This window comes from Caretta caretta, chromosome 3 (assembly GCF_965140235.1).
Source record: "Caretta caretta isolate rCarCar2 chromosome 3, rCarCar1.hap1, whole genome shotgun sequence".
NCBI classification, from domain to species: domain Eukaryota; kingdom Metazoa; phylum Chordata; order Testudines; family Cheloniidae; genus Caretta; species Caretta caretta.
Window position 1 is genome coordinate 205266890 of NC_134208.1, and position 8642 is coordinate 205275531.

At 46.9% G+C, this 8642-nt stretch overlaps 1 protein-coding gene across 4 annotated transcripts; it reads right to left on the minus strand.

Annotated features, from left to right (window-relative positions):
* Positions 1-1901: 1901 nt before the first annotated feature.
* Positions 1902-6178, minus strand: RBBP9 (RB binding protein 9, serine hydrolase). 4 transcript variants are annotated; one of them, XM_048842462.2, is made up of 6 exons: positions 5969-6117; positions 4810-4942; positions 4453-4495; positions 3521-3626; positions 2801-2886; positions 1902-2490 (listed from the first exon to the last, which is right to left on the minus strand). In XM_048842462.2, the coding sequence occupies exons 2-6, from the start codon at positions 4858-4860 to the stop codon at positions 2264-2266; spliced, it is 513 nt and encodes a 170-aa protein (XP_048698419.1). In that variant the 5' UTR covers positions 4861-4942; positions 5969-6117; the 3' UTR covers positions 1902-2263. The 4 variants fall into 4 exon arrangements, with proteins under 4 accessions (XP_048698419.1, XP_048698418.1, XP_048698420.1 ...); XM_048842461.2 differs by lacking the exons at positions 4810-4942; positions 5969-6117 and adding exons at positions 4943-5070; positions 5823-5924; XM_048842463.2 differs by lacking the exon at positions 5969-6117 and adding an exon at positions 5823-5923.
* Between the last annotated feature and the right edge of the window lie 2464 nt (positions 6179-8642).

The following is an 8642-nucleotide window of genomic DNA, read 5'->3' on the forward strand; positions in this document are numbered from 1 at the left end:
GCTGCACTATGACAGGTTTGCATAGCAAATAGAAAAGGAGACTATCTGAAGTACAAAGCAATATCTGAGATTTTTATCCCATACCCTTTTTCTTGCACAGCCACTGATTTTTTCCCCCAAAATATCCATGCCTATGCTATCGTGTTAATTACCAATATTAGTTGTCTGGTCTGGAGTAATAGCTCTTTGTGACTGGTGTAACTTCATTGACTTTAATGGAGTGGCAGCTACTTAGTTACATTGCCAATTTTCAGACCAACCTGTCAGTATTTTATTGGAAACAATAATATTAAAGAACAGCCTGACAGCAATAATGCAGAAGATGTCGCTTTAAAGCACACCATCACAGGGTGTTAGGGGATGAGGTTCTTTGGCCTGTGTTCCGCCAGAGGTCCCTTCTGATGTTAAAATCTGTGGCTCTATCTCCATGCCTTGAGCCACAGGTATTGGAATAGACTCACATAACAGCCTAAACTCCTTAAAAGAAACAATACATATTTTGTGTAACAAAAGCCATGTTATTGTGAGATTGCAAAGGCTTTGATTTTTTTTTTAAGTAAGCAAAAATCATCATCACCCTCGAAACCGTTAATCTAATCAGCGCAAAAAGACAGGGCGAAAGAATTGGCATGTCCTACAAGCTGCACAGCAAAACTGAACTGGGAAAGAGAACACATGGAAGTATGATCACAACGCTATAGGAGGTCCTTATTCAAAGCCCCTTGACATTAATGGAAAGGCGCCCATTGAGTTCAACAAATTTATTTGAGCATAAGCTTTCGTGAGCTACAGCTCACTTCATCGGATGCATTCAGTGGAAAATACCTGGTGCATTGGCATCTGATGAAGTGAGCTGTAGCTCACGAAAGCTTATGCTCAAATAAATTGGTTAGTCTCTAAGGTGCCACAAGTCCTCTTTTTCTTTTTGCGAATACAGACTAACACAGCTGCTACTCTGAAACCTGTCATTGAGTTCAATGGCTATTGGCTCTGGTCCTTAAAGCAAAGTGAGGACTTCCCAAACAGTGCCCATCCAGCCCTTGGATTAGCTGTTCTCTTTCAGATTTCATTTTCTTCCCACTGTATTCCCTTACACATTCCATCCATCTGTAACCTTTACATGAACAGTCAATTCTTTCTTAGTTCCTGGCAGTGTGGGGGCTGAGCCTGCTGCCAGAGAACAGGCAAGCTGATGATTCAAGCTTTGCTCACATGGTACATGGTCTTAATTGTGCTTTGTGACTGCGAGTGCTCTAGATCAGCGTTTTTCAAACTTTGGGTCGCGGCATGTCAGGCACCAGGTCGCTCTGGTCAGCACTGCTGACCAGGACGCTAAAAGTCCCATTGGTGGAGCTGCCCAGCTGAGGCAGGCTAAACCTGTTTCGACACCGCGCTGTGCTCTGGAAGCAGCCAGCAGCGGGTCCAGCTTCTAGACGGGGGGCCACGGGGCTCTGCACGCTGCCCCTGCCCTGAGCACCAGCTCCGCACTCCCATTGGCTGGGAACCAGCCAAAGGGAACGGCGGTGCCTGGAGGCGAGAGTCACGTGAAGCCACTTGCGCACCTCCACCTAGGAGCTGGACCTTCTGCTGGCCACTTCCGCGGCGCAGCGCGGTCCACGGTGCCAGGACAGGCGGGAAGCCTGCCTTTGCACCCCAGCTGCGCTGCTGACCGGGAGCCGCCTCAGGCAAGTCCGCACCCCAACCCTGCACCCCAATCCCCTGCCCCAGTCCTGAGCCCCCCCAAACCTGGAACCACTTCCTGTACCCCAAAGCTCTCATCCCCAGCCCCACCCCAGAGCCTGCACCCCCAGCCCACAGCCCCCTCCCACACCCTGAACCCCTCATCCCCAGCCACACCCCACAGCCCTCATCCCTGTACCTCTGCCCCAGCCCTGAGCCCCTCCCACGCCCCAAACCCCTCATCCCCAACTCCGTTGGGTTGCGGGCATCAACAATTTTCTTCAACTGGGTCCCCAGGTCCCCAGAAAAAAAAAGTTTGAAAGCCACTGCTCTAGATCTTTGCTGTCAAATAGCTCAGAAGAAAATACAGCCTGCACCTCCTGCCCCCAAGGTAAGGAAATACACAATGAACTGGTTTCAGAGTAGCAGCCATGTTAGTCTGTATCCGCAAAAAGAAAAGGAGGACTTGTGGCACCTTAGAGACTAACAAATTTATTGGCGCATTATGCTCAAATAAATTTGTTAGTCTCTAAGGTGCCACAAGTCCTCCTTTTCTTTTTACACACAATGAACAGGCCCTGCTTTAAGCAGCCCTGTTGAGTATTCCCTGGACCACACTGATTAGCTCATTGAATTCACTGCTCTGAAAATGGCCCCTGTCTGTGAACTTGTAAAGCTCTGCGTTGAGCTCATTGGCCACTGCCTGCTGCTCACTCCAGGGAAGAAAAGGATCATCTGTGGAAGCAAACTGCACAATGCGATTGCAGTTAGCCTTGATCTTCTCCCATTGCCAAGGTCGGTTAAAGTATCCTGAAGGGCACAAAAACAATCATTATGGAACTGAATCTAACCTCTCTGTGGTATCTTCAATGTCCTGTTTACTTCCTTGTAAATTTCCAATGCAAATAAATTTCTTCTTGGGACCAGATGCAAACTGGGAGCAGTCACGGATTTAAAAGATTTCTGACTGCCCAGTGTCAAGCAATCAGTCTCCGGTTTGTGGATAAGCAGGCATATGTGAAAGGACAGGACTCTCCTTTCAAATTATTAGGAAATGTCATGCTAGTAATTTTATTGGTTCAAGAGAATGCCACACGTAGATCAGATGAGATCAACTTACCGCTCTCTCTTTCATTCTCATCTCCCAAGTCGGAAACGTAAGCAGACACTAAAATAACTGCATACACCTTGTGAGTTTCTGCAAACCTGAGAAAAAAAGGAACCAGGTGACTAAGCCGGCTGTACATCATTCTCGTACACAATACATAGTTCCTGTCATTTTAAGCAGTTTGCACCTTTGGGAGATGGTTTTTACCTTCTAATCTATCATTTAAGAACATGAAAAAAATCTAGATTGTTTTTACATTTAAAGGAGAACGAGAAGCAGGGAACAGCAGAAGTCAAGACAGAGTAACTGACTGAATCTGACAGCAGGGCTCTACAATGTCCTTTCTGCAAAGATGGGGTGAAGTTCATGTAAAAGATTTGGACAGGTTACAGCTACAGGCAAGTCACCCAAGGATTTTCAGATGGATCATGTAATGCTATAGCACCCAAACTATTACATTCGATTGAGGTGGGGGTGTTTTATCGTGGCATTCCGTCCCCATTGTTACACATCCAGTTCTTCAATGGCAGATCAGAGGCCCAATACAGAGCCAATCCCGAATCCCTTATGCATGGTTCTAATCCCATTAAAAGCATTCTACTCACACTGATGTCAGGGGGTATTTTTGCCATTGATCTCAAGTCAAGCAGAACTGGGATCATTAGCTTAAATCGGCCTGATCACATTAGAGTGTGAAACATGAAGCTCTGTGCAATGTCCCCTGTACTGTACCTCATGGCAGCAGCCGCACCAGAACTGTGTCCAATAATGATAGTCTGCTCATCGCAATGGAGTTCTGATTCCATGAATGGCAGCCAGATTCTCTCTCGAGCTGTAACTGATTTTTAGAGAAGCGATTCAATTGCTTTGTGCTTCCTTATCTGGCAAAGAATGAACTCTTCTCCTCCTCCCCACCCCGGCTGGCATGCTCTATGTGCATCTCTTTCAGGGATTTTCTCTCTGTTTAATTCTCCGTGTACTTATTGCTTGGGAAAGGGGTTAGGTTAGCAGCCCTGGAAACCAAAGGCCTCTGTTTATCCCTACTATGCATCAAGTGTACACTGCAGCTGTGCAAATTCCAACCATGCTACCCCACCAAAAAGCACTTCCACATGGAGCTGGAGGTGCCAGGTGTAAGGGTCAGTGTGTAGTTTAACCTTCACGGCTCAGTCTTTGGCCTCTTGGCTGAGATTGCCAACAAAGACACCAGTCCTGATGGTGGTGGTGGTGTTGTGGACACCGGGGTCTGCTGGAAACTGGGCTGAGACAGAGACTATTTGTCTAGAACTACTGGCAGAAAGAGCGATCTGGAATGTCAGCCTTCATGAACACTTCCCCACCGAGCTCCCCAGTTTGCTCCAGCTCATCCAGGGCCCCGTGGAATCTCTGGGGCTTGCAGGTCTTAGTCAAGCATGTATTGTCTGTGCACGAGCAATGTTTTGCATCACAGTATGTGCACGTAACATTCAGATGAGCATCCCAAGCCCTCTCCCGATTAAAGCATGTGAGCAGGCTATGCACTATGGATCTCCTTGTGGGCTGGGGGTGCACCAACTCCCCAAGCATGAAGACAGCCACTGAGATAGTGCAGGCTCATATTCATTTTCTGGAAATATTGAGCATGGGATAAGGCAAAATAAGGGGACAAGAAAAAACAGACTTACTTGGGTCAGGCATATTTCGAAGTATACACTGGAAACCAGGTATCTGTGTGGAGAATACCAATGATTGCACTGTCAAAGGTTGTCTCTTAGCAAGCAAAGTTAGACAACTACTGGATTGCTCACTTTCCTCCAGAGGGTCTTCAAAGACGGGCCTTGCTACAGTGTGTCAGGTTGAAAGGTTGAACGCTTGAGGTGGACTGGGGAACACGGAGAAGAGTGAGTAGCTAGTATTTACCTAGTCCTTTGAAAACGTAAAGCACTGTACACACTGCAAATTATTATATCCTGGGTGGAGGGAGATTGCTGATTTTACAAATACTCCTCATTTGAATTACCAGCAATCTCTCTCAAACATACCTTTTGGGGTTCTCCCTTGGGGGACCAATCACTGCACTCTTGTGCTTGCATCTCACTAAGAGCGATCCCTTATTTCTGTGCTAACTTTCTCCTCCATATGCTGTCAAGTGGCTGAACGTCATAACAGAAATACCTGAGTGGAATTACAGGGAACCAGGTGAGAGTCCCGAGAGGAGCAATAAAGCATCATATACTGCATCCTTCATGCATCATTCAAATCAGTGTGCTGGATCTTCCCCCAAAAGGGAGGTCTGAACAAGCCTGAGGGGAGGGGGGGATGTTATATGACAAAGACAAGAATCACAGAGAAAGTCACTTACTTCTAATGCTGAACAAGGAACTTTATTAGAGTAAGAAAAACTATATGATCTCTCTCTCTCGCTCTCTGATTCACTACAGAAGTTCTGCCTAGACCAGAGATTCTCAAACTGTGGTCCGCGGACCAAGCTCCATTCAGGTGGTCCGCGGACAGTTCCCTCTAAGGTGCACACCTGGGCAGCCAAACATGAGAGAATGAAGGGCCACCCACCTATTTAGTGGAGCTGCACAGGCAGGGGGTAGGTGGGAGGGGGCAGTAGGGTGAGAAGGCAGCTGGGGGGAATTTGGAACGTGCAGGGCTATGGCTGCCAGGGAGAAACACCCCCACTCCTTCCCAGCCCCAGCTTGGGGGGCTGTCCTGGTGCGGGAGAGAGGGCACATCCATTGCATTAGAAAGGTAAGACTACTGATATTAAAATATGAGTTGTGTGCTTTTATTTGTAGAACAAACAACGTTTATTATTATTATTAAGGTTTTTTATATATAGCACTTTTATGCAAAGCGCATTACAATAGTTAGCTAACAGTACAAACAATATTTGGAAAGATCATTAAGTGGTCTGCTGAGACCCTCAGCAATTTTCAAGTGGTCGGCGAAAAAAAAAAAGTTTGAGAACCACTGGCCTAGACCCTTCCCCAGTCCCCCTCCTGCTTGCCAGCTGTGGATTTAAAGAAAGGGAACATAGATGCTAAACCTCATAAAAGGGAAGCAGAGACTGGGGCACACAGCTTGACGAGGAAAAGAAGCCAGGTGCCTGATCCAGGGTGTTCCAAACACCTGGTGGGGAGAAGAGTAAATAAATGCAGTCAGATCAAACCTCGTGTCATCACCACGTCTCACCTCCTCTAGTCTTTCCCACACCCATCTGTACCAGTTGGCTTGCTCGATATCGCCTGACCCGTTCCCAGGTACGATAACAGCTTTAGTGGCAGGAAGCTTCTGCCGCACCTGGAACATGCTGCTGCCGCACTGCAGCAGGAGGAGCAGATGCTTTTGCTGATACAGACTAACAGGGCAATCACTCTGAAGCCAAGAAGAGGGGATCCTGGGATGGCTGGGAAATGGAGGCAGAAAGGAGGCATCTTGGGAGTTGAAGTTTTCTCGGTAGAAAATTATTCACAGTGTGGTCCTTGCTGTCATTTGTCGCTCTCTGAAATAAGCTAATTTAGAAACTCCAAAGCACAAGTTAATGAGACAAAAGCAACACGTCAAAGACTTGAAAATCACAATGGGAGCTAGCGCCTTACCTGCTACTTGTCAATTTTGTTTGCAGTGTTGTAGTCATGTTGGTCCCAACTCCCAGGATATTAGAGAGACAAGGCGGGTGACGTAACACCTCTTACTGGACCAACTTCTGCTGGCAAGAGAGACAAACTTTCAAGCTACACAGAGTTCTTCTTCTTGTTAATTTTGTTATTTCCATCTTTTTTTTGGATGTTTGTACAGTGTCTAGCACAATGGGGCCCGTCCTGGTCCACAATTGGGGGTCTGCAGACAAATAAATTGGTTAGTCTCTAAGGTGCCACAAGTACTCCTTTTCTTTTTGCCACTTGATTTAAGGGGATTATGGGACATGGGATTATGGGATTCCAGAGGCTGATCAGAGCACAGTAAAGCAACACCTCGTTCACACTGGCGTTGCGGGGCGAGGGTGCAGCAAACATTATTCCACTCGCCGAGGTGGAGTACCAGCAGCCCTGTAGCCGCGGAGTCAGAGTGCTCTGTGTGCCTTGCCAGTGTGGATGGGTATTGAACTAGTGTGCCTAGGGCTCCTTTATTGCACTGTAACTCGCAAGTGTAGCCAAGCCCTTAGTATAGACTGGTCATGGAGAGTGTCACGCTGTCTGGAATGGCTCACGACTGAGAGTGCTAACCTCGGAGCAGACTGTCAAAAGCAGGGCAGATACCCCAAGCTGGTGGTATGTTCTATAATTAGATTTCACCAACCCAGTAACAAATATGAACTAAATCACGGTAACAGTCTTACCATGGAATTCAAGACAGTCCCCTTGGGCTCTCCAGACTTTCATGCCACCCAGGCAAGCTGAACTTAGTGATAAATGGTCACTTGCACCAAAAATCACAAAATATTCAGGTTGCTTCTAGTCGCAAGAGACCAGTCACTTACCCCAGATCAATTTGTACCTTAGATCTCTCACCAAAGACAATGCCTGTAACCAATCCTGTAACAAACTAACCAAAGGTTTATTAACTGGGAAAAAGAAATGAGTCATTCATAGATTAAAGCAAGCAAGCACATACACAGATGAATTTCAGTCTGGGATTCAAAAGGTGACAGAGCTATAGCAATCTGTTAGCATGCCACTGAATGTCTTTTTAGGGCTTAACCCAGGTCGACCCTGGGGATCTCTGCTTTTTGTTTCTTAGCTCCAGCCCTTGTGAGAGATGAAAAAAATCCATGTCCATTATTTTTATATCCCTCTTCCAGCATCCAAACGGATGGGATGAGGACTTCTGCACTACTTCTCCATCCGTGGGTAGGGCAATTAACAAAGCTTTTGTCCTATGATGGCCCACTTAATTTTTGATAGTCCTGCTGGGTGGGCGTGGGTGTGTGTGGGGGAGAGACTGAGTTCACAAGTCAGGCATTTTTATAATTATAAAACAAATTTATATTTTACCTTGTAGGAAGGAATACAGACAAGTGAGGTTAATGCATGCAGAAATTTACAAGCATTTAATAGAGTCTAAACAGTAAATACATTCTTATGAGACTAATACCTATTTTGAACACAACTAACACAGGTGAGCTCGCTAGGTTTCCAGCTATGAGTTTTGTCAGTTCTTAGCTAATGCATATGACCTTGGCAAGAGTTGGCACCTGGTTTACCAGCACTACAGAGGGCCTTAGCCCTTTGTATACAAACAGTACTGGGATTATTTAGTGGTCACATAGTCCATTAAATAGTATCTCTAAAAGAGTGAAAAATTCCCCTCCTACATCAGGTCTTGAGTCTCCAAAACTGGGTTCAGTCCCTTATACCAGTTGTGAGCTTGGCCCTCAGTCTTCCTGCAGATACCCACCGTCACGGCGTGTGTTTTGTTAAACATGACTTCTCCGTTGTTTTATAGCCATCTCTATAGCATCAATTGAGATGGTGTCAGAATACCTATTCCACCCCACAGGTTTCCCATTTGTCTTGGTGTTTGTGCTGACTTTGTCTGGGCCACCCCACATTGCCTGGATCCTCTGTTCAGTGTAAGGGCCTGGGGCAATTTGTGGGGTGACATTTTGTTGCCACGTAAGGATGCTTTGGTACAAGATGGGGACACACGTTTTGACGTGAGAAAGGGGCCTTTGAATGCGCGGCTTGTTTAACGCGACAGGGCCAAGGGCGAAGGAGGCTTTTAAGCGGCACGGGGCGGCGAGGCTTTGATGTGACTGTTGGGTGTCACTGCACTCGGCGTCGGGGTGATGTTTGTGCCAGGAGGCGGGCACCCTCGGGGCTGGCACGGCGGGGTGGCGAGGTGAGCACGTTTGCCGTGTGGTCTC

Bases quoted from the DNA above. Each gene is read 5' to 3' on its own strand.
- RBBP9 (XM_048842460.2), bottom strand. From the start codon at position 6,085: ATGTTCCAGGTGCGGCAGAAGCTTCCTGCCACTAAAGCTGTTATCGTA. The intron at 3,627-4,452 runs GTAAGTCTGTTT...TCTAAAAATCAG, and splicing joins TCGAAATATGCCTGACCCAA to TTACAGCTCGAGAGAGAATC. The intron at 2,491-2,800 runs GTAAGTTGATCT...TGTGCCCTTCAG, and splicing joins TGAGAATGAAAGAGAGAGCG to GATACTTTAACCGACCTTGG.